At 39.5% G+C, this 26,374-nt stretch overlaps 1 protein-coding gene across 1 annotated transcript in view; it reads left to right on the plus strand.

Annotated features, from left to right (window-relative positions):
• The window catches only part of LOC120789455 (mothers against decapentaplegic homolog 3), a 33,687-nt gene extending 8,179 nt beyond the window's left edge, over positions 1–25,508 (plus strand). The window contains exons 2-8 of the mRNA XM_040126186.1: positions 14,686–14,879; positions 15,286–15,420; positions 16,467–16,592; positions 17,558–17,770; positions 17,995–18,132; positions 19,354–19,498; positions 21,899–25,508. Coding sequence (XP_039982120.1) covers positions 14,686–14,879; positions 15,286–15,420; positions 16,467–16,592; positions 17,558–17,770; positions 17,995–18,132; positions 19,354–19,498; positions 21,899–22,022 — 1,075 coding nt within the window. The 3' untranslated portion in view covers positions 22,023–25,508. The remainder of the gene's footprint in view (positions 1–14,685; positions 14,880–15,285; positions 15,421–16,466; positions 16,593–17,557; positions 17,771–17,994; positions 18,133–19,353; positions 19,499–21,898) is intronic.
• Positions 25,509–26,374: the final 866 nt, after the last annotated feature.

A 26,374-nucleotide genomic window follows, 5' to 3' on the forward strand; every position in this document is an offset into this window, starting at 1 on the left:
TTGTTAAATGAAAAAAAGGTTTTGCAGAAATTCAAGTTTTTATTTCTTAAAGATAAGATTAAAAGAATATTACTTTGGTCTCAGTACTGAAACATTTTGGTTCTTCCCAGCCCCACTTGCTTGATACAGTAACACCAACATACAAGTGCCAGTAGTTATCAGCCAGGTTCGTGCTGTAGTTTTAAAGGCTGTGAGAGAGGGAGAATGAGAGAAGCTGTGCCAGAGATAAAGGGGGAATACAGAGTGCTGAAGAGGAGTTGGGGATTCCCAGTGTTGTGTCTGGTGCTGTAGGGGAGGACCTGCATCATAGTAGAAGAATGTGCTTTAATGAGAGAGGATGACACGTAAATGATAGACAGAAGAAGACAGAATAAAAGCAGATTGAAATTTGAGGGGATGAGAGTCAGGTAAATCAGAAAGCCGAGGGTTTAGATGAAGGAAGAGAAGGAGACAGAATTCTGCATTTGGCTAGAGGCAGCGTGATGAATTCTCTGGCTTATCGAAGGGAGACAGCGGTTAGTGTGGTTTGGATGAAAAAAAACAAAAAAAAAAACATGCTAAAAGCTGAGATAGAACCGGTTTGTTTTCCAGTGAGACAGCGGTTCAACATCAAAAGAAGTGTGTCTGTGTGTGTCTGCATGACAGACATTGAACACACACTGCAGCTACTGTGTCAAGATATTGTGTATAACTGCCTTACTTAATACTCCAACTGCTTGAATACTGCACATCATTTAACATAGTAGAGCTGCAGCAGCAGCAGAGGTATATGCATCCTGTCTTTATCAGTGCATACTGTTTGTCTCAAAAGTGTGTTTTTGTGTTTTTATGTGTGTTAATCCTTGTTTGTGCTTCCTAGTGATTTTTATACTGTCATCGTGTCTCTTGAATTCGTTGTTAGCCATCATATTTCACGCATGCTGTTGTTTTCTTATTGTGATCAAAGTAAGTAAAGCGACACCACAGGTGAAATGCTGAGACAACACTTTTGCTTTTTTGTTAATGAGAGTGGACATGCATAGTCAATGCATGTCAAATGCAAAGCCAAAGATGGAGGGTGATGATGATACACCCACAGAGATTTAACTTTAAACAGCACCTGCCCACGATAGATCGAGGTTTGGGCTTGAACCAAAGCCTGATTTTAAAAGCTGGTGGTAAGCACTGCCATGCAGCTGCATCTCTCTCGATGCCAGTTAACATAGCCAACATATTCTTGAAACATTGCCTATAAATTCTGTTCTGATTATTTTTTTGGGGCGGCAACAAACGATTATTGTCATAATCTATTAATCTGCCGATTATGATCTCGGGTAATCAACGGATTGTTTTGGTCTGTAAAATTTCTGAACACACTGAAAAATTACCATCACAGTTTCCTAGAGCCCAAGACGATCTCCTCAAATGTCTTACTTTGTCTGAACAAAAATCCAAAAAGATATTCAATACACTATAAAGTTAAAAGAAGGAAAAGAATCAAACACTAACATTTGAGAAGCTGGAACCATTTTTCTTTCAAAGATCAACTGGCTATCACAACGTTGCTTATTAATTTTCTGTCGATAGACAGATACATTAATGTTTCAGCTCTAGATTATTTAGAAACAGTCTAACATTTGATACACTGCCCCTCTAATTGAATACATTTAACAATATCAATTAGATGCACTTCAAAAAAGCAGTATTTATTAAATCTGGAAATCATCAAATAATCACAATATTACATATGAAAAATTACATAATCGTAGTACTTAAGGTGACACTTTAAGAATCAATAGAGTTTCGTGTTGGGAGATCCTTGAGGACTGTTTCCTTGCTGTTTTCTTTAACCTTCTTCTTAATTATGCTTCAGTGTGGTTAAAAGTCTGCCATCTCCTTTTTACACAAGCACACAAGTACTCTCTTGAACTCACTTAGGCAGCTTTCAATCAAGTATCACACCTGAGTCATCCAAGACGGCATTGTCCAACATAGGGCAGCTCAGAGTGTCTGTCTGTGTGTGGTTGAATGCTCTAATGACGGTGATAAGTTACCCTCTTCAGCTGGGTCAATGATTTCTTAAATTGTTTGATTTAATTGATAGAAATGGGATACTGCTATGGTCCAGAGAGAATACAGACACTAAATATGTGTGCTTTCCTGTGTCATAGTGTTTACCTTGTTGAAACCATAGAGTTTTGACCTCAAAAAACTGAATGAGTCAGAGGCGCAGTGGCTTCAGCTTGCTGCTGATGCTGGGTAATAATTTAATTTAATTGTTTACTGTTTTTAAGAGGAGTCATACAGTGATGGTATCATAACATTGTGATATTATAGCATTGTTATCACTGATATTACAGATTTTTTTTTAATGAATAACAGTTATATTTTATTTACAAACTCTGTAAAAATGAGGTATGAAACTGGAAATCACATTCAACTACATGAAATGTCATGTAGTTCAATGTGATAAACTTTCAATTTAGATTTTCTACATGTTAGTCATATCATCATTATATACCAGTTAAAAACCTGACAACTGCATTCTGGCCACTAAGTGGGGGATTAATATCATATGAATTTTATGTCACTTGTGCGCATGCCTGCGCGCGCGTGTGTGTGGGGGGGTTAGTCAGCTCAGAGGAATGCACTTTCTGCCCGCCGAGGCCGTGAGGAGGGCGTGGGCTGTTGTTTGGTTTGCGGCTCGCACAAGGGGTAGAGGGGGTTAGAGAGACAGCGTTGCCGCGACTGGGCCCCGGCGGTCTCACTATCTGCGGGGGAGTGCGTGTGCGCGACGCAGAAACTCACACACAGTCTCACGCACACGGACACGTTCACCAGACAACAAACCTGCCTTTGTGCTCCACTGGCCACTAGCGCTACTGCTGCTTCTACGGGTGCTGGACTACAGCTGGATATGTGTGGGAAAACTTAACATGAAGGAGGAGGAGGAAATTGGGAGATTACTTATAAGCCATGAGCACAAGTGAAAGTCTTACATACAGATATTGAGCAATAGATTGCTGAGTATTTTTGGTAAAAGTTGTTGAAGATGAGCAGCGTCCATCACCTAAGAGTCAATAGTGGTCCAGGGCTCACTAAAAACCTCAGCAGATGAGTCAATAAGGGCCTAGAAACATGAGTTTTTGTGGCACAGTGTTTGGAAAAAAACATGTGTTGAGCATTTATTTTATCAAGTTGTCTGAAACATTCATCCTTGAATCTGCTGTCAAGATGAGTTCCAAGTTGGTAAAATACCTGAATTCGTTAAGCTCGATAAATCTTGCATTCACATCCTAAGTATAGTCTCTTTTGCCTCTCTCTCTCTTTCTGACATCACAGGCATCGGCAAAGAAAAAAAAAAGATGAGGTCGAAACAAAAGCTTGATAACGCAACAACCGCAGAAGGCAATATCACGACAAATGGGAGATAGCACGTCCTTCGTTTAAATATTTATTTTTACTCCAACACGTTGAAGCAAGAACTTATATTATTTTTGATAAGCTTTGATCAGCCTACAGCCAGTGTCACAGTGTATTCTGCAACTATTCAGATTCTACAACCTGTAGCAGTGCAACAACAAATTCGACCTCAGGTAACATTAAGTGTAGAGTTCCTGCAAAATATCAGCTTTGTATTTAGTTTAGTTATGTATTTATTTTTAATTGCAGTACAGCCCCCCTCCCCCTGAGCAGAATAAAGGAGGACTGGTTGTTGAATGAAAAAAGCTTCTGTTAAAAAAGACTTTTTTATATTTTTCAACTTGTATCAGCACCAGCATTGAAAAATTTCAAATGATACCCAATCCTTTGCTCCCAGTGCATGCAGGGATAGCCCCAACGATAAGTGGATAGTAGCATACTCATTATTGTCAGTATGACAATGTTCTCATTTTTGTTCTATGTTTTTGCATATTGGACAGCAAGCACTTGCCACAGCCTATTTTTTTTAGCCACATCTCTGCTCACATACTTTATCATTTTGTCCTATATTTCAGATCTTTGACCATCAGCTCTGAAAATATTCAATCAACAATCAACCAATGACGTAGGCTGTGGGACTGACTGCAGGATTAACATTTGTGGCCAAAATTATGGAGGAAATGACCTTAAAATCAGACTCTGAAAGTAACAGGAATTGTTGATTCTGAAGCTGCTATTATTGGGCCAAAATTTGTACTTAAATGATAATGTCAAAATCCTAAATTTAAGTGCTTAATGAAGTTAAAATTGATTTCAGCCACTGAGCCCCGAGTAACAGTTGTAATTTGTCATACCAAGGTAATAGCAGCCGTTTACATAATCACACTTAACGCTCTAAGATAAAGCAAAGTCAGGTTTTTTTTATTGTAGAAATTTCATTTTGTGGGATATCGTATCCAGGTGGAGGAAGGGTTGTCACTGGACTAGTAGACGTGCCTGCACTCCTACAGTCCCCACTGTAAGAAAAAATACTTAACCAGACTGGGGAAAAATTTATTGATGACTTGCATCTGGAATATATTTAGCCATTCATCATTTTGATTCAGAAAAAAGAGAGACAGGCTGCTCAGCTCATTGACCATTAGCAGTAAAACTAACGGTTGCCAGTCCTCTATCGTCTCCCCAGTTTTTTGAGTTCAGACTCTGTTATTTGTCGTCTAGCCTTGCCAGTCGTCTGTCTCCTGGTTTCCTATTTCACATTGGGCCCTCCCTCACTGGTCCCAGCACACTCTAGCCCTATGATATCACCTCACCTGTGGGACTTGCTTTTCTCTCACACTCTATTCTTGGTTTGCTTCCTTCACCCCCCTTCTTTTGTAAGAAATAGAGAAGTCTGATGGCTTTTCCAGAGAGAGTGGGCGGTGTGTGTGTGTGTGTGTGTGTGTGTGTCTGTGTAATATATTCCTCCGTGTGAGTTGCACCACTGCCGGAATGCATTCACAAGCCAAGATTTGTGCACTTGGAGCATTTTTTTCTGTGATAATGACCGCTGCTGGCCAACAGTGATAAAATATTTGTAAACCAAAATGTCTAAATAAGAAATAAAAAATGCTGTGAAATCAGTTTGACTTCTAAGAAAATGTCCATGTGACAAAGAAAGTTGCCAAGACTAAGTCTAAGGTTTTACCATCTGTCCCTCAGTGTCAAAAAAAAAAGGGAATTCTTTCTCGGACTGCAACACATGGTTTTCTTTATTATTGATAAGTCTTTAAATTGTTTTCTCGATTAACTGTTTGAGCCTTTGGTCCATAAAATGCTTTGTTCTTGTCAAAAACCTCAAAAAGCATAAGGCAGAAAAAGCTGCAAATACTCATATTTCAGAATCAGCAACAAAATGTTAACTTTTTACTGAAATGATTGACCTTGTTCTCAGCTATTTAGTCATCTTGATTAGCCAAAATCACACATTCCCAACTGGTTCTTGTAAATAAAATGATTGTTGTCATAATAACTTTCCAGGTTTTGTAAAATCCTGTCTCATACAATTATGAACTACTGTACAGTGTTTTAGCATCTGATAGGCCTAAAACTCATGGATCTGTTACTCTGGACTGGCCTTCCTGGATTATTTAATTTTCTCACCGCTATCCAAAATAACACCGATGCAGACCTTTGCATTATTATAGTTATTATATTATTATTATAGTTGTTATTTGGTCTGAACACATGGTAATTCAGACTACTGCCACTACTACTACTACTACTACTACTACTACTACTACTACTACTACCTCTACTACTACTACTACTACTAATAATAATAATAATAATAATAGTAAAGTTTATTTATGTAGCACCAGAGGTTACAAAGTGCTTTACATGGACAAAATGAAAAAGAACCAAAAAAAAAAACAAAAAAACCCCCATAAATTTTACATATGAATTCTACACATAAAACAACCTGAGTACACACATAAACAACCAGCACAATAACATGGGTTAAGCCCACGTCAAAGACAGGACTGAAAGGTCAGCGCACATCTGGCTTCATGGTCTTTCTCCTGACCAGGGCTGAATGCAGGTGCTGCCAAAATTTGCCGAACAGGTATTTGCAGTAACGAGTTCAAATCAATGTTACTGTTGTTTAATTAACATTTAACCACCTCTCTCCAACCAACTGAAGTGGTAGAAGAATAGAAAGAGAGTTTGAGGAGAGGCTAGCTGCGGAGGGAAATCAAACTGTAACTATCTTTATTGTGTAATTATGTTAGATAGTTAATCCGGGGTAATTCTGAGGTTGCAAGTTCTTTGAATGGTGGCACATTAAAGGATTAACATGTGACAGCAGTCGTACAAGAAAAGGTCCAACGAGGGTTTGCTCATTACCGTGTGATGTCTTGTATGAAAGGGAGTAACTGGAGTATAAGCAGATTAAGCAGTTTTAGAGAAAATTAATTTACCAACATTGTTAAATTATAAACTTTCATTGCAAAATTCACAGGTCAGTCAAGTAACCGTGTGTCAGGTTTCAAAACCAAGCTAACTTAATTCCCTTCTTCTGAGCTAGTGAATGATTTGTCTATTCACATGTTGTTGCTGGAAGACACTGGCCCTCTGCTGAATGTCATTGGACTGCAGCCCTGTTGCTCATGGTTCGACAGACAGGCCACAGACTTTATGAAAGGCACAAAGGCCATTTCAGCTGTACAACCCCACACTCCCACCCCCACCTCGGAGGGGTAGTGGGACAGACGGAGGAGAGGGGAGTGTGTGTGCCTGTTTGGGGGGGGGCACACAGACACTCTGAGCTGCCCTGAGCTGTTGAGACAGTCTGGCAGCCCCATTGTCCAGCAGCACCCTCCTTTCTTTATCTATCGCCCACTTTGTCCACCCCACTCTGCTCTTATATTATTTTAATGTATTTATTTTTAAAATGTATTTATTTTATAAAAGCTCCTATATTACATCATAACAACCAACACTGAAAGACAAGAAAAAATAAAGTAGACTCTATAAGGGATTTAGCTTCTCAGAGTGTTTCTCACAGCTTCTCACAGGCGCTTCAACCTTCATTTGAGTTGGAGGCTCAGCAGAGAGTTGTAAAAGGTCCATGTCAAAAGGTCTTAGCCCACAAGGGCAGTGTGTGTGTTCAGCACTGCTCAGACCATCGCCAGCCTGAACATACACACAGTGTGTACTGTATGTTTGTGTCTCTGAGCGTAACTGGGCATGCCTCAGTGTTTGTATTGCCCCCCTCCTCCCCAGCTCAGTGAAGCTCAATCTGCTCTGTTTCAGTCTGTTTTACGAGTTAGCCAAACACTCATACACAGATCTAAAATTTGTGTATATACTCCTCTTCACAGTCACCCGCTTATGCAAATCCTCCTCCCTCTTTACACAGTTGATCACTAAACGTGTGAATCGTATGGAGGTATTGTTATTTTATCTCACTGTCGTTTGTACCTTTGTGTGTGTGTGTGTGTGTGTGTGTGCGTGTGTGTGTGTGTGTGTGTGTGCGTGTGTGATTGCACTCCCTACCATTCACACAAACAGATAAGCTGGTTTGGGCGTAAAGGTCAGGTTCAGCCTCTGCTTCAGGTATTGGCACGCAGTGATGTCGACACAATTTCCGTGGAGGCAAAAAAATATCTATAACAATTTTTCCTTTTGATTTTTGGAGTTTCACACTGACTGTCTCTTCACAGAGAAACATCAGCACAAGCATGTTTTAACTAGCCTTACATGTTGTCTTTTCAGATGGCAGTAAAAATCAGTCCAGGACAAAGAAGTGGAAGTTTGAACATTTCAGATCATTTTTTTTATTTTTGGTGTTTTCGGCTTAGTCTTGATTAGTCAAGCAACAAAAAATTACGATTGCAATATTGATATTTGATTAATCATTATGTTATGTTCCAATCAAAAATCCAGAACAACTTATAATGTCTCAAATGGGAGCATTAGCTACTTTTATTTGTCTTCTGTGATAGTAAATGGGTTTTGGGCTTTTGGTTGGAGAAAACAAGCGGTTTGAAGACATATTGGGCTTTTGGATATGCATTTTTTCACACACCAATGGCTGATTGAGAAAATAATTGGAAGATTAATCAATAATAAAAAAAATCAGTAGGTTTAGCCTTAGTACTAACTTCTTTTTGATTTTTATTTCCTGTCATGTTTAAGGCCTAAAAAATACATGTTTTGTGAAATTAAAAGTACAAAATCTTAACAAAGGTTCAAATGACTGTGATGTATCACTTACTAGATCTGAGGAAATTTCAGTATAAAAAGTGGAATAAAAATCGAGTTTAAATGTATGTTGAAGTTTTGTGGAAAGTAATGTGCTGAAACGATTAATCTAATAATGGATTAGTTGAATGACAGACAAGTAATCAACAGCAATTTTGGTAATTTATCATTTGAGTCACTTTTCCAGACAAAATTTCCTACTTAGTGACACACGCTGAAGTCGGCCTTGTGCACTAGTAATTATAAGGTTTTGAGGCAGTGCTAATTACTTTTTTGAAAGCCAAGTTTGAGGCAAACAGAGAAACAGTTTTTACACAAAAGTGAGTATTACATAAAATATAATAAAATATAAAGCCATTCCTTCATCACTTGTATCCAACAGATTTTTCAGTGTGAGTTGTGGCTTTGTCTGTAAATAAAATCATTCTGTGCTGAATAGTTTCTGGTGCTGTTGGGAGGAACTGAAGGTTGAGAACTGGTGTCCTGAATTCTTGGATTCTTGGAAGCCTTCAGCTCCCACCCATGTCCCTCAAATCTTCAGTCTGGAACACACACGCACACACAAACACACACACACACACACACACACACACACACACACACACACACACACACACACACACACACACACACACACACACACACAGGAGCCAAGCAGAGAATTTGGGGTCATAGTTCTTCCCCCTTTGCCTCCGCCTGCTACATACCTGAAGGACTCTGAGCTTCAAATCATTTTAAAGTGTTTTGCAGGATCTGAGCTGTTTAGATAGTGCTACTGGCTTTTCCTGAGGCTTGGTGGTGGTGCACGAGTGGTTTTTACTGTCACTGAGGTGTTTCTCATCAAAGTGTCGTCCAGTGTGCCGTCATAAATCTCTTCAATAAAGTGAATCACACAGATTGCAAAGGGTATAGTGTGTGTCTGGACCTGTCCATAGGTTTCATGTGAACAATATTTTGACTGTTGCTGTTTGTTTTCCTTGTCTTTTTTATCTGTAGATAAACAGCAGTAGTGGAAGAAAAGTCTGATCCTTATCTTAAGTAAAAGTAGAAAAATACTGAATAAAAGTCTGAATTCAAACCCTACTAAGTGCAGATGTATCATCAGCAAAATCTAAATATCAAAAGTAAATGCTCTTTATGCAAAACGGCTTCTTTCATATTGTTATATGAGCATAGTATATTATATTATTCTGTTTTTTAATCACTAACAAATGCACAAACATTAAATGCTCTTACATTAAAATTTAAGAGCATTTTAATATTGACGTTTGTCAGTCTGGAGACGTTTTTTGATACTTTATATACAGTATTACTCGGTAGAATAATTAAAGTATCACATTACTACCCCCTGTTATGTGAGTGTATCATATTTTTTTCCTATGTAAAATCTTAATCTGAAAAGCAACTATTAACTATAGCTGTCAAGTAAATGTATGCGATTTAAAAAACACAAAATTTCCCTCTCAAATGTAGCTGAGTAGAAGCAAAGAATGGAAATACTCCAAATGCTTAAGATGTGTCGAGGCTCCTGTTACAGAAATCAAACCCGTTTAAATGTGGGGCTTCAGTTGGGAAGTTGGAGATTTTAATCCTAAACCTCCACACTCATTTGAGGTATGTGCTGATTTTCCATGTTGATTTGCCCTTTGTTTCACTAAATACTGCAGAGATCAAATTGATATCAGCGTCTCCCCCAGTTTCTTCCATTTTTCCCATATATCCGGAGTATAGGGGGACTTTTTCCTCATCTACTTGGAAAATTTGGGTTGCTTTGTGAGCTGGTGTGTTTGTGCACCTGTATTTCCCCCCTGAGACGTTATACTGCATGTACAAAAATGAAGTTCATTTGACTCTCCATTTACTTGATATATTGAATAATGGCCAAGTAGGGGATATAGCTAGGCTTTAAATCGCATTTTGTGCTCTTTCTTTACTGTCGGTCTGAGGATTGGTGATGCTAGTTGTTGCTACTGAGAGATATTGATTGTTTCTGGTTGAGTATATATCCTCTGTCGTGTTGTATTGCACATGTGCAGTTCAGCTATTGCACTAATCAGTGTGACTCATACCATATTATTACTGTAACCCTTTCCTTTAAAAACACTGACTGGAAGGGGCTTTACAAAGGCAAGGACATTAAGTAGGACACCAAATAACCAGTAATGCCACTGCAGTTTGTGCATGTCTGTTTCAGCCCACACAGAGTCTAGCCCCACCAAACACCCACACAGCAACAGGGACCTAACACACATACCACTGACATCAGATCAGCCCTGTCTGATCATTTAACACAACTACAGCGAAAAAATGTTTTATTTTTCTTTCTTTTTCTGCTCCAAGGAGTAAGGGAACACCCTACAGTATAACCACAATAACCTTGCATTAAATGCTACTTGTTTGAATCTTTTAATGAACAGTTTTTGTGGATAATGTTAAAGAGGGATTGTTCCAACTTGAGCAGTTCATCCTGTAATTAAGTAAATATCTTGTTTCCTTTGGTCAGTGTTGAGTGTCTTCATGTGATCACTGTTCCTCTTCGCTAATGCATTTTTCATGTGTTTCCCTCGTGGCCTCATGACTCAGCTGCCTTTGCAACTGTGATTTAGTTATTTCAAAAATACTAGCAGTTTTTATGTTTTTATTTTATTTTATTTATTGTTTGTTTTATTTTCTCCAACTCTTCTAAAACAAGGTTGCAAAGTGTGCCAGAGGTGGGACAATATTTTTAAGTGACTTTTGAGGCAACTTACTGAGGTACAAAAAGCCCTGGATTGCAGCCGCATCAGCCAAAAACAGTGCAATATTATGCAACATGGTAAAGGGAAACGGCCTCAATAATCATAGCTTGATGTATGCCAAACACAGGAAAACTGCAGTAGAAAAGAGGAACAATGATCACAAGTAAGCTTTCACAAACACTAACCAAACGACATTTATCAAAATGTTTAAAGCTTGATAGCACTGCAAGCTACAATACAACTTTAAAAATGGTCTTTGTTTGACAGTGTTGTAGGGTTTTTTACTTGACCCAAAGTGTTCCAGTTTATTTTTCTACTTTGTGTAAGTATCCAGATTGTACTTGTGGAAGCAGCAAGATCTCTCAACACAAAGATCAAAAGCTGAGTGGTGGGCCGAGCTCTGTTTTTTTGTCCTCGATTTAAAACCCTGGAGTCTTGGGAGTTCTTTGATCACACACACTTGTGTCAGTGTTGCCTGTGTTATCATATACATTGTTATGTTCTAGCCATGACGTAATATATTTAATACACTGCTCAAAAAAATTAAAGGAACACTTTTTAATCATAGTATTGCATCAAGTCAGTTAAACTTCTGGGATATTGATCTGGTCAGTTAAGTAGCAGAGGGGGTTGTTAATCAGTTAATCAGCTGCTTTGTTGTTAGTGAAATTAACAACAGGTGCACTTGAGGGGCAACAATGAGATGACCCCAAAACAGGAATGGTTTTTTAGGTGGAGGCCACTGACATTTTTTCCCTCCTCATCTTTTCTGACTGTTTTTCACTAGTTTTGCATTTGGCTAGGGTCAGTGTCACTACTGGTAGCATGGGGCGATACCTGGACACTGCAAAGGTTGCACGGGCAGTCCAACTCCTCCAGGATGGCACATCAATACGTGTAGAAGGGTTGCTGTCTCCCAACACAGTCTCAAGAGCATGGAGGAGATTCCAGGAGACAGGCAGTTACTCTAGGAGAGCTGGACAGGGCCGTAGAAGGTCCTTAACCCAACTGCAGGATCAGTATCTGCTCCTAAGTGCAAAGAGGAACAGAATGAGCACTGCCAGAGCCCTACAAAATGACCTCCAGCAGGCCACTAGTATGAATGTCTCTGACCACACAATCAGAAACAGACTTCATGAGGGTGGCCTGAGGGCCCGACGTCCTCTAGTGGGCCCTGTGCTCGCCACCCGGCACCGTGGAGTTCGATTGGCATTTGCCTCAGAACACCAGAATTGGCAAGTCCGCTACTGGCGCCCTCTGGATGGACCGAAATTATGTTTCGGTCCATCCAACGCTGCCAGGTTGCACCTCAGACTGTCCAGGAGCTCAGTGATGCCCTGGTCTAGATCTGGGAGGAGATACCCCAGGACACCATCCGTCGTCTCATTAGGAGCATGCCCCGACCTTGTCAGGCATGCATACAAACATGTGGGGGCAACACACAGTACTGAGTACCATTTTGAGTTGCTGCAATGGAATTTCAGCAAAATGGACTCGCCCGCCACATCATTTTTTCACTTTGGTTTTCAGGGTGTCTTTGAATTCAGCCCTCTGTAGGTTGATAACTTTCATTTCCACCAAACGATGTGGCATCCTTTCGTTCCTAACACATTACCCAGTCCAGTCCATGTCAGTATAGATAACCAGCTTGATTTTTTTTTCCTCGTTGAGATCTTATGTGTTCCTTCAATTTTTTGAGCAGTGTACTATTATTAGTACTCATTATTATGTTGCTCACTTCCCTTTTTGATGTGTCAGCAGTGATATGCATGATACTGCTATGGCCCACTCTGAATAAAGCTGCCTATTACTAAGAACGAGCTTTAATAGAGACACTACAATACACCCTATCACTTAATAAAACAGGTTGTACAATGAGTACAACACCATATCTGTTTTTATTGCGACTTTATGAAGAAAACCTGCTGTTTTCGGTGTAATTGATTGACCATAGCAATCAATTCATGGTTGAGGATACCTCTGCTATTTACTTAAAAATTTTTGATGGTGAGCAAAAAAGTTTGGCAACCTAATTTTCAACTTCTCGGCAATTAGATACCTAAATAGGGTCTTCACCCTCAACCTTGCACTGCCTTAACTGTATAAAGTTTATATAGTATAAGGTTTGTATTGTGCAGGACAGTTCTGGAGTATACTGACTTATTCTTACAGGATTAGGCCCCTTATTAGGTATCTTACTCATTTTGGGTGAAGATTCGTGGTGGGAATAAGTTAGGCGTTAGCACACCAGTTCTCACTTGCAGTCCTTAGGGATATGTTTCTCATATTCTGAGCTTCACCAGCTTTCCTCCAATGACATCTTGCCTCTTCAACTGTATGCTTGTGTGCACATAAAGCACTTAGACACCATTTGCAAAATTCAACAACCCACTCCCCACCCCCTTTTTAAAGTACAGAAGCAGTGAATGGGAGCTATTGCCATTAAAAATTAAAACATCATTCTTCACTTGCTGGATGTATAATGGTTGACCCAGATTGGCCACTCCTGAGCTTCAGTAGTTGGACAGCGCACAGCCTTGTTTTTATTTGGGGACTGATATTTGTCCTTCCAAAGGGCTTTAGCTTAAGCCTTTGACCCTTACTCTGTATTTGTGGGAGAGTGAGTGGGTGAGAGAGAGAGAGATAGAAGGGACATATGTGGTCGTTGCCTCTTGCATAAGATGATGAGTTGGGTTTTTTTTTTCCCCTCTCTTTCATGGGTCATTGTGCTTAGAGATTACAGGCTACAACCCCATTATGTCAATCTGCAATGTCGAACTACAGGTCATTAATATCTGGTGGCCTAAATCATCATCCTGCCAACAGTATTTTATACCAGATGAGTGCAGATGTTATACAACACAATGAAGTTCCTGTTATACATACTGTAATCTCATTGCCAGTTGTTTATTATTAGACATCACCTCATAGCCAGTGCACACACAGCTGGGGTCCTCGTCAGTAGGAGGTATTGACAAAGTCCAGGCCTGGTACAGAATTTTTTACAGTGAATTCTAATATGAAGACTGAATTAAAAATCTTAGTAAAAAATTTCTTTTAATGGAACTATACTGTGAAAAGAAGGTTGTATTCTTTGCACAATGTCAGGACTGAGTTCATTAGAAACTCAACATTTTGACCGTAGAGCTTCCCAATATGAAACAACACATGTCAATACTGAAGCCACAGGCTGTTACAGTCAGTGAAAAGGGGGGTGGGAAGTCTCAAACACCTAAACAATCATCACATCAGTAGCAGTTAAAAACCTCCTCAAAATGAGACAAACAATAAATGTCAAAGTCTTAAGAATACTCATCAAAATAGACAAAAGAAATATTACATTTTTTAAATAAATGAATAGATGGGCAATACAAAATAGGTGAGTTTTAGTTGGGGAAAAAATGCCGGAAAGGAGAAAGGAAAATCAGCCAATAACCAGTCTAAATCCAAACTGTTAATACTGTCATAACCTTGAATAAAAAAAATCATACATCGATAAAAAAAGACTGGGAAAATACAATTTAATAGAGTTGAATACCATTAAGGAAATATGAAGTTAATAGTCTAATATTACACATGATATCAAGTCAGTGTTTGAGGTGAAAACTTTCAAGTAAATAATCTAATTTTACACAACATGTTAGACATATGAGGCCAAGAAATTACCAAAACACCGAAAAAGAAACATTTTATTTTGTTTTTCAGATGAAAATGCTTATTAACACGACGCGTATTTCGGAAAAAAAGGTTACATAATATTGACAGACTTCTCTGCTTCTTCCTCTCCCCCTGTCTGCAGGTCTCTGGATGGCCGTCTGCAGGTTTCCCACAGGAAAGGTCTGCCCCATGTCATCTACTGCCGTCTGTGGCGCTGGCCCGACCTGCAGTCCCACCATGAGCTGCGGGCGGTGGAGCTGTGCGAGTACGCCTTCCACACGAAGAAGGATGAAGTGTGTGTCAACCCGTACCACTACCAGAGAGTAGAGACACCAGGTATAACAGCTTGGAGCTTGTTTACCTCTTCTGCAGACGTTATCATGGTTCTAACCATTTTGAAAAAAACATTTTTCCAAGAATTTAAAGGATGAAGTTTCACAGTTTGTCCAAATTTATTTCACTTTATTTCACTTTGCTGTCAGGGTTGTTTTCTGCTGAACGGTCTGCTTTTTTGCCAAACCACACTTTTATAGACTTGTTTTTATCTACAGACTTTATCCAGTGTTTTCCCTTTTATTTATTGCACATAACTTTGTCGTATTTTATTGTTTTGTGTTGCATTACGTATTAAATTAATCCAGACATGAAACCAGTCACTATTGCTATGCTCTAAGGAACTACTTGTTGTTTGTGGCGTGTGTGTGTGTGTGTGTCTGTCTGTGTCTTGATGTCCACTATACAGTGCTCCCACCAGTGCTGGTGCCCAGACACACAGAAATCCCCAGTGAGTTCCCACCGCTGGATGACTACAGCCATTCAATCCCTGAAAACACCAACTTCCCTGCTGGAATTGAGCCCCAGAGCAACTACATACCAGGTACAAGCACGTTTCTCAACATGACTCATACCAAGTCTCACATAACCCTTTGACACCAAGATTTATATGGGAATCTTTAATACCAAGTCCGATTATCCACAGCATCCCTGTGTCAGGCTCTTAACATTATACATGCATCAGGCAATGCACCACCTTGTCTCTTTTCTGTTTAGTCTCTTTGTCACACAGAGTGCGACAAAGACATTTAGATGTTGTGCACCAGTAGTTGCTTAGACAGCTGGGACATTTGATTTTGGGTTATCCTATTAGTTAACCTGCTCAGATTACATCATTGTTGCTGTGCACTGTCAGAAAATGATCAATGAATATAAATTGGCAGTTGTTTTTAGTGCCTAGTACACCTTTCTGACTGACACAGTAATTTTTTGCATTATTGAATGGGTGAACAATTGTTATCCAACATGGCTTCAATGTAATACTCCCAACCAGGGTTAAACACAGATCTGATGCTAACCAGCAGTGGTGGAAGAAGTACTCAGATCTTTTACTTAAGTAAAAGTAGTAATATCACAGTGTAGAAATACTATGTTACAAGTACAAATACCCCTTCTGATATGTAGTGGAGTTGGAGTATAAAGTAGCAGAAAATACTCAAGTACAAGTACCTCAAAATTGTACTTAAGTACAGCACTTGATTAAATGTACTTAGTTACTTTTCATCCCTTAAATCAGTTCTTTTTACATGAAACGTGACCACATATTTAGGGAAGTTTGAAAAAGAGCACGTTAATGAGAGAAACAGAGACACAAAGAACAAGCAGGTGGGCAAGTGAGAAAAACTAAATTGAAATTTAGCTGTATTTTATATTAATTTTATGTAATGTTATTCTTTGCTGATTCTTTTATTCTTTTCTTTCTTGTCTTCCTGTGTTGTGTTACAATCCGCTAGCTACTACACGTAGACAGCAGATTTCCACCAGACCTAACTTTGGGAACCTTGCCACAAATGTAATGAGATGTTGTCTGTGTGTGTGTGTGTGTGTGTGTTTGTATGTTTGTGTTGCGTTTGGTTTTGTGTTTCTCAGAAACGCCACCACCAGGCTACCTCAGTGAGGATGGAGAGACCAGCGATCACCAGATGACCCACAGCATGGACACAAGCTCCCCAAACCTGTCACCTAACCCAGTTTCACCCACACACAACAACTTAGGTAAGGACTGTGTGTCTGTGTGCATAAGTGTGCATTTCTGTACTATTCTGTCTCTATATTCACATACAGACAAATGCTTCAATAGTGTATCTCCCCAGCGGGAATTCTCTGTTTGATTTAGCTCCATTTTTGTAAGAGGAAACCAGGTGATGAAAGAAGCCTTTGTCTTTCCTGCACTATGTCAGCTGCTAAACAGGCCAAGACACCATCTAGCCCACACTAACTTCAATGACAATATCCTACGTTTATTCTATCAGGATGGAAAAACGCCAGGGGGCTTGGCTGGAAGGCTACTGGTGAAATAACAAAATCACACCAGTTTCATTTGGCAGTGCCGTCCAGCTCTGTTCTGGACTTCAAAGCCAAGGACAAAATGTTGAAGTTGTTAGAGAGTGGCCATGTTGAGAGGAAAAAGAGCAAATTACCAGAACCAGATGAAGTTACTGAAAACTATCATGGATAAGCCTGTAATTTGAACATTTTGGCTCCAGTGTCCCATCAGTGAGGCCTGAGTTTCCACATTTTCTCTGGTAAAAGCTTCTGGGAAACGGCGTATGGGTTTGACATTTTGTGACGCAAGCTCAGCCCAGTGTTTTCTTTGGGGATGTTTTTGTTCCTCCTCTACATCCACCTCAGCCCCTTTTCTGCCCACATTTCACCCATTTTGCCTCTCGTTGTTGCTCTGTGTTTCCATTTTCGCTACCATCTATTCTGTTTTCTGGCCATTATTTATCTGATTTGCAACCAACTTCTTATTCTGCTCCTGTTACCCGTTTGTTTACCCAGTTTATTTTTCTCCTCTATCATTTCATGCGTTACAATTCTTATTGTTCTGCACATTTCAGTCTATTCACAGCCGCCCGATTAGCTCAAGTATTGTTCTGCATTCTGTTTCTACTCTGTCTCTACTTTCCATTTTGATTTCATGAAAGCAAATTTTATCTTTCTCTGTTTCTCTGTGTCAGACCTTCAGCCAGTGACATACTGCGAGCCGGCCTTCTGGTGCTCTATTTCATACTACGAGCTGAACCAGCGAGTAGGAGAGACCTTCCACGCCTCACAGCCCTCACTGACTGTGGACGGCTTCACGGACCCCTCCAACTCAGAGCGTTTCTGCCTGGGCCTGTTGTCCAACGTCAACCGCAATGCATCTGTGGAGTTAACACGCAGACATATCGGTAGGACTCCACTCAGATAATTATCATTTATCATCACATAGTGCTCCTATAACCACTTGTTCTTATGCTCTTGCAAGTCTGTTAGCAAATTAACATTTACATTTGACACACTTGTAGTATACTAAAACTAAATAAGACATTGCATGTGTATTTACTGCTCATGTCTTTATTGTGACGTGAATTTTATCTGAGGAGTTGGTTGTTCTGTCTCTGTTTTCTTCAAGGCCGTGGTGTGCGGCTGTACTACATCGGAGGAGAAGTGTTTGCTGAGTGTCTCAGCGACAGCGCCATCTTTGTCCAGAGCCCCAACTGTAACCAACGCTACGGCTGGCACCCCGCCACAGTCTGCAAGATCCCTCCAGGTTTGTGTCAAGCTGACAGAGGCGGAAAGTTGGGTACAGAAAGACGTATACAAATGGGGAGAGAGGAGAGAATAGAGTAGCTGTGGTTCAGGAGGTGAAGCTGGGCGTCCAATAATCACAAGGTTGGTGATTTGATCCTCAGATCCTTCTGTCCATCTGTCGGAGTGCCCTTTAACTAGACTCTGAATCCCAAACTTTGATGGGAGAGTGTGTGTGTGTTCATGATGAAGTGGTATACAAATGCTGTCAGAATGGCTGAGGTTTTCAGATGCCTGTCTTTACCTTTTCCTATGTGTTCATAAAAAAAGTCCAGTGTTGTCTCCAACTATCAATTGAGTCTAGTCTTTGGCGAGGGAAAATAGTGTATACCTCTGGCGACAACTAGTTGAAATTGCAGTAACAGTGATGACCTTCTGCTGCCATAGTTATATCTAATTCTCATCCAAGCCAAGTTAAATTAATTTAAAATGGACGATTGAGAACAGGTTTATTGTAGCCATATCATCACAACCGTGAACAGCAGAGGCCGCATCTAACCCATACCTTACCCTCAACACCAGTCTGGGCACGTCCTCTAAAGCTAAAGTGGAGTCTGGTTAAAAATAAAAGTTTTTCCTCTTCACATGGGTCTGTTTACTTTTACCACATGATTTGCGAAAGTGTTACGAGTTTTCCCTGAACACAACACATCTATAAGTCTTAATGGAGGTTTGTTGTCAGAAGCAAAATGTTAACACAAGCACACTTTTAGTCTGAGTCACTAGCACCTTTCAGGCATGCACCCTTTTACGTAAATGTGATGGCACGTCGGTGTCATGTCTGGATAAGCGCCTGAGTCAGTTTAACATAAAACTCACTGTAATCCTATTAGGTCGGTCCTAGTAACGTTTCTGTAACACTTTAGACACAAGTCTGAAATTGAATGCCTTCAGGTGAACATAAAGGTTGCACAAGGTTTAATGCACATAGAAATTTCATTAATTCACATTTTGTTTGCCTGATTAAGTTCACTGTGTTAAAATTCTCATGTAAGTATGCCCTATGCTTATAGAAAATAAAATCAGTTATTAAAATATAAATCACTTATGGCAGATCAATGTAAATATATTGTACTAAATATATTGTAAGGAGTAAAAAAGCTTTAAATAAATAAAAAGTAGCAGTAAAAGTAAATTGCCTTGGTTCTCTAATGCATCTGTTCTGGTTTGCTGCCTCCTCCAGGATGTAACCTGAAGATCTTCAACAACCAGGAGTTTGCTGCCTTGCTGGCCCAGTCAGTCAACCAAGGGTTTGAGGCTGTGTACCAACTCACCAGGATGTGCACCATCCGCATGAGCTTTGTCAAGGGCTGGGGAGCAGAATACAGGTAAGCTGCAGTGACAGTTCCGCTTTGGGGTAATGTCAACCGCTCACTCATTTCCTAAATGGTAAACCTCGACCATGACAGAGCTGAATCATTTAACGGAAGATAAAACCCACAACCAACTTGTCAGCAACATAATAAGTGATGTTGTGCAAAGATCAAGTCCTTAGCAAGCCCGTATGTAAACACAGATAATAGAAACAAACAGACTGTGGAACACATCCCGCAATCCAGCCGCCCCCGCTCCCGGGCGTCTGCTCACACTCTGGCGAATCCTATGTATGATGTTGCCGAGCCCTCATCAATAGAAACAGGCCCCAGCTGGCACGTCATAGTATTTTTAAACAAACACACATGTGCTGTGTCAAAAAGAGATGTCAGATTTTCCCTCTTCCATCCCCTCCCTGTTTTCCACACAGTCTGACTCACTGATAGTAAGAAAGGGGGAGATGGATTGAAGGGGAGCAGATGATTGGATGAAAGTTGGCTCTGCACAGGAGGTTTCCACAGGGAGAACCTTTGTGCTGTGATGGACTGCTCACCAGTCCTGCTCTGACGAAATGCTGACATGTGGATACACTTAAAAACAGGATTCAGGTTACTGGACTAGCCAAGCCCTCCTTCTTCGCTTCCTCCACCCACACCTCATTCTCATGATTCCACGCCGGCGACAGCCATGGCCGGAGGCAGTATGTTTTCGGGTCATCCGTTCGTACGTACGTACGTCAAGGATGCACTGACTACATTTTGTTGGTCAGAGGTCACTGCGTCCTCACGTACGTCCCATTCATGTGAACGCGATATTTCAGAAGCGCCTGGAGAGAATTTCATTACTTCTGGCTCAAACGTCCACTTGGAATTAAGGATGAATTAATTATAATTTGGTGGTCAAAGGTCAAAGGTCAAGGTCACTGTGACATTTTTGGCCATAGCACAAGAATTCATACTCTAATTATGACCGAATACACCTAATAACTTTTATTAAATTCCCTCAAAGTCTTCATTACATACATTGTATGAGCCTGGACAGACATGGATGTAAACTGCAATTCGACTGGCTCTCTGAGGCATATAACTGTAAGGTGGTAATTCTAGTTTAATTCTTAAAAACAGACAAATGTAAAGATGAATGACAGATCTTGCAAAAAATAACCGTTGCACGTAATTTATTCAGACAAACACTATGTTATGACACAAACATATAAACCAGAGGGAAATCATCCAGCTGGCAAGTGTCTCTCTTCGTCTGGCTTGCCAAACGTAGATGTATGACAACATATATTTTACCTTCTATTGTTGGCATTGACTTAGCATTGAATAGTTGTTTGATTTACTTAGTTCCTTCAATCTGCCTCAAAACAAATTAAATGCTCAGTTTTGTTAGAAAAAGAAAAACAAAACAAAAAACAGCCCCATCTTTTCCCTTAAACCTGCTGCTGCGTCCAGTGCACACAACTATCTGGTATCAAACATGATTTGCCGGGAAAGAAAACAACACAAAGGAGTCAGTGACAGAGCACAGAGACAAAATGACAGGGTTATCACTGGGTGAGGCGCACTGAAAACAGAATCTTTTTGGTAATCTGACCTTTATTTTTTTTTTAAGAGCTGTCACTTAAGTCAACTTAAAGTCATACACTATATTACTTTGAACACTCTCTCCGCTCCTCTCCTCCCCTCTGTGGGAAAAGCAGTAAGAGTTTTTGTATAAAGTCTGTAGGGAATCAGGGAAGAGCCAAAGGATGTGGAGATCAAAAGGCTGAATGTCTGGAAAAATGTTTTGATACTGTTGCTTCTAAAGTTTTTCTTTTTCAGAAATCAAGAACAAAAGCAATGAATTACTCTCAAAACCACTTTTAAGAGCACATAAGTGCTTCCCAAGGTTTTCTCAAAGGTAACAAATGTTTGAAACAAAACATCTTATTTTCAGTTGCAGTATGATATCTATTAAATGACATTTTCTCTTGAGCATTTTTTGAACTCTAGAAAGACGTAGAGGCTAGCAAGTTTTGGCTCTTGTCATCAGATTTATTCTGATTCAGTTAAACTCATCACTATGTAGACGAGGCATGATTTCCAATCCCCAGTGAAAAAATGACAACACAAATAGACAAGAGAGTGTTGGTTTTTCACTTCCCTTCACACACTAGGCTTTTTGACTTTAAAGTGGTCTTAAATTCGGTCTTAACTGACAATACATTGTGTTAAAACTGTTCAAGTGTAGCTCACAGGAATCTGAAGCCAGCCTCTTGCGTCTGCCTCCCATGGCAGCTAAACTGAAAGTAGATTAGTTTGACTTTGCTGAAACTTGACTTTCTAAGATGACTCACCCTGGTCCTGTGCTCTAAACAGCTTTCTCCGCGTACCTAACATCTGTTTCTGCTCTCCTTTCGTCTCTCCCAGGCGACAGACAGTGACCAGCACCCCCTGCTGGATCGAGCTCCACCTGAACGGCCCCCTGCAGTGGCTCGACAAGGTGCTCACACAAATGGGCTCCCCCAGCATCCGCTGCTCCAGCGTCTCCTAGGGAAGCCCTTCATCCACCCACTTCCTGTACACCACGTCTCGTGTTTTCTTAGTCTCAGCGACTAAAACAACACGGACTTCATGCAGACAAGAATGGCTACACAAGTACGGAAAGATGATGAGCCCCCCTCATTCAGCCAATCCTCAATCTTTAACTCAGTCCTTCCTCCCCCCCAGCTGTCAGTAGCACTTTTTATATACATGTTGTTTGTGGCAAAAGGGGACAAGTGCATTAAAGCAGTACCATGTTAGTATGATCTCCACATTTTGTCCAGAATTATTTTGATGGCAAATTTTTTGCTGTAGCAATGGGAAGAGATGTTTTTTTTTTTTTCTTCAGTTAAGAGTTCTAATTTTTTTCACTCTTTTGTTGAAATTTCATTTTCATGATATTTACATTTTTGTACAGATGTTAAAGTGAAACGTGGATTTTAAAAATGAATTTAATTTTTTTAAGCATTAATAACAACTTTGTAAAGCATGTGTAAGATCACGTTAAATGCATTTCACTTGACTTTGTTTTCTGTATTCTGGCATTTGATAGGTTATGAAGATAATGGAATAATGGCAATGGTTAACCATCATTTGTAAACACTGTGTGAAGGAATATACTGTAAGCCTAATTCAAATATTTGTTTTCATACTGTCATTTTATGCAGCCTGTGTTACTCTTATAAGGCAAATAACTACACCTTTGAGTTTCAGACAGAAACGAATTATCAAGGAATCAAAACTTTTTTGATCCGTCTATTTAAAGACAGTGGTATTCATCAGATGTCATCAGGAGATGATGCACTTTTGTAAAATGTCGATATTCTATTAAGGCAATGTGGACAAAGTACATTCAGTGACAGTTGTAGTTCGTAGCTTCAGTAGTGCTTGTCAGAGGGCGACGTGAAATATAGCCTGCATTAATTTCAGGAAGCTTTGCCAATTTGCAAAATACGTTTGTAGCATTGCAATGTGTACCAGGTAGTACAAAATAGGCATTTACACAGAACTTGAAAACATCTCACATACTGTACTATTCTGCAAACTTTTAGTCAAATGACAAATTGAACACACAAAATGTGGTTGGAATACTTGTGTGTGACAGGAGTACTCTGCAGAAAGATGCCTTTGATATTTTAATTTTCTCTCTCAGCAGTCCATGACATTGGTCTTATTTTTAACCATCAGTAATATTGACTTTTTTGCACACTCAGGACCGTAAAAAAAACCAACAAAAAAAAACCAGCTGAATTATGTACAGACACCAGTGAAAATGACAAATGTGTGACTCTTGAGACTTTAAAGTCTATTTTGCTACCAATTATTTTTGTAGGACAATAAGGTGACAACGTGTTGACGACTTTGTCCTCGTCAAGTGTTTTTACATGACATGGCAGAAAATACTGCGGGCAGGTGTGGGGATACTAACTTTGTATTTTTCTACCTGTGAAGATGAGGCAGTTTCAGTACAAATCACAGCTTTTTACAAAGGGAAATGTTTAGATAGACAGAGGCATGTAAATAACTAGCTCCTTAAAATCAGATGTCCCTATTTTTTAGGTCTATGTACATGTAGTACATATGTGTTATTATGTGACCATTAACCTTTATAAAGTTGATGGTTTTGGAAGCAGGAGAAAAAAAAGAAGTTTAAAATGCAAAAAAAAAAAAAAAAAGAAAAAAAAAGTTTAAATAAATAAATAAAACGTTTAAGTTGGGAAAAGCTATTGGTGAAATAGAAAAACATAGTCTTAGCTTTGGTCCCATTTCCTTTGAGCCACCCACTGTGGTGGAAGTGGATCGATTTCCTTCTGGTTCTATAACACTAGACAAAGACACAGTGGGTGAACATGGACAATATTTTGAATCTTTTTACAGTACTTATTTACATTAACCCAGCTTTTGATGTCAATGCCAGCCCAGTGGTGCTAATCTTCAACATTTTAGGGAATCAAGAGAACAGCAAAGCCATGAGATTTTACTTGTACTTAAAGTTGGTAGATTTTGATCTGTGTCAAATGATAATGACTTGTGAACCTTCAAATTATAATTTCAGATTGTTTCAGAACCAGTAGCATCTACCAATCTGAGACAAGACAGCTCTTTTTAGAGCTTCTAGTGTCCTTGAACACAGCAGTCCTGATCCTAATGGGCTTTTAAACCCCATATTCAATGTAATTACCCAGTAGGGAATATTTTGCAAGCAAATTTGTCATTTTTTATACTCTCTTAAAGTTATAGTGCTTGTGTTTTTCCCCCTTGTTTAAATTTTTCACTGTAATCGTTATTATTAGTTGTGATTTATGCTTTTGTGCTCTGAATTGGTCTTTCTAGATGTCATGTATAAAATTATACCCTTTATTTTTCTCTGCCTATAAAACGTTGATGTGATGCTTTATATTTTTGTTTATTATAGTTGGTCTATGAATAAAATATATATCTTGTGGTGAGCCCAGGGTCAACGTGCCAAGTAAGAGGGGAACTGAAGCTGGGTTGTACAAACGATAAATGTTCAAACCACATCTTTATTTCAGTAACCGTCAAAGTTAGTTTTGTTTCCAGTCACATTCACTTTGTTGAGCGTAGTAGATCAAAAATGGAATAATTCAAAATTAGAAATTAGAACAGTTATTTTGCTAACTTCATTTTATAGCTTAACAAGTTCTGTAAGCATGAAATATACTTAAAGGTGGACATTACAGGCCTCTCTGGAGACATCTCAGGTTATAGAGTCGTCTGTCTGTTTCCCTCTAAAGTTTGGGGATTTCCTAGTCTGTGGTAAATAGCTTGGCACTGTCCTCAGAAGCAGACAGAAACCATAATTACAGGCCCAAAGCATTCATCTCTTGTTTCTTCGCTTGCTGCTGTGCTACGAGCTAATGCAAACCAAAACCATTGCTGCTGTCACAGACACGGCGTGGCTTTGAATGAGAATGCCGTCTTTGTTCTGATTCCCGTAAGGTAAAGACGACGGAACAACCTGCTAGGGACTTCAAAAGCCACTTCACCGTGGTGACAAATAGCTTGGGTGCGTGAGAAAACCAATTGTTGACGTGAGAGCGTGGCAGGACCGAAGCCAAGTGGTGTCTCGTTCTGCCAGCTCACTCGTTAAAATATCTGGGATCTGGATGCAGTAGCAAGGCTGTTCATTGTGAATTTTTGACATTTTTGTAGTGTATCAGATCTTGGTGGGCCTGAGTGCCTCCATTGTGCGACGGCATCAAAAGCTGAAGCAGGAACTTCTGCAGAATCGACTTTACATTAACACAGTGTGTGTGTGTGTCTGACTCCACCACACTCTCCTGTCGTCAGAGCCGCCCGAGCCTCATTCCAGACAAGACACACGCGTTTAATAATTGACTGTGGTTTGCCGGAGAGTCAAACACAGGACAATCGTGAATCATTGATTGACACTGTATATGTGTATGTGTGCAGGTGCATAAATTAAATCTGGAGCTGCTCTAGTAAAAGAAATGAAAAGGAGGAAGAATTGTTTCTCAAAGCATTAGGAAGAGCCAATTTTCTGAAGATTACAGCATTTACAGTATTTTTGCAAAATAAAATTGTAAATAATGGTCATCACAACACAATCTGCAAGCACTTCTTTGAATTAGTTTGACGCTCTGTGAAGTATTCTTGAATCCAAGCGTATATGAGTACTAGGGCTGCAACTAACAATTATTTTCATTATCGATTAATCTGCCGATTATTATTTTCAATTAATCATTTAATCATTTAGTTTATGAAACCTAAAAACACTGTCAAAAAATTTCCCTGAGCTGAAGTCGACGTCCTGTTTAGTTCGACCCAAAGTCCAAAAACCCTCAGATATTTGGTTTACAATACATACCAAAGAGGAGCAGCACATCCTCTTCTGAGAGGCTGAAATCTGCAAATATTTGGCTTTTTTTTTCACTATTTGTGCTTGAAAAACAATGAATCAATTGTCAAAATAGTTGATGATTCATTTTCTGTTGATCAACTAATTGACACCTAATTGACAACTGATTAATCAACTAGTCGTTTCAGTTCTAATGGGCACTATTATAGGCAGTTTATGACTCGTACTATAAATAGTGCATATATACACTACATTGACAGTATGCAGTTATACATGACATCTTTAAACATCTCATCTTGAAACAGAAACACATTTGAATGTACCTTCTCAGTGGAGAGTCAAGTTCTTCTAAACACTGGCTCAACATATTAAATATTAAGATCTTAAAAATTACACAATGCCCCAACGACTGAACTGGATTGATTTTGCTCTGTGTAACGAGTAATGTTTACAGTCACAGCGCAGATGATACCAGATAGCAGACCCTGGTTCTTTGAGAGACCGAGGAATGGTCCTGTCTG

This window comes from Xiphias gladius, chromosome 1 (assembly GCF_016859285.1).
Source record: "Xiphias gladius isolate SHS-SW01 ecotype Sanya breed wild chromosome 1, ASM1685928v1, whole genome shotgun sequence".
Taxonomy (NCBI): Eukaryota; Metazoa; Chordata; class Actinopteri; order Istiophoriformes; family Xiphiidae; genus Xiphias; species Xiphias gladius.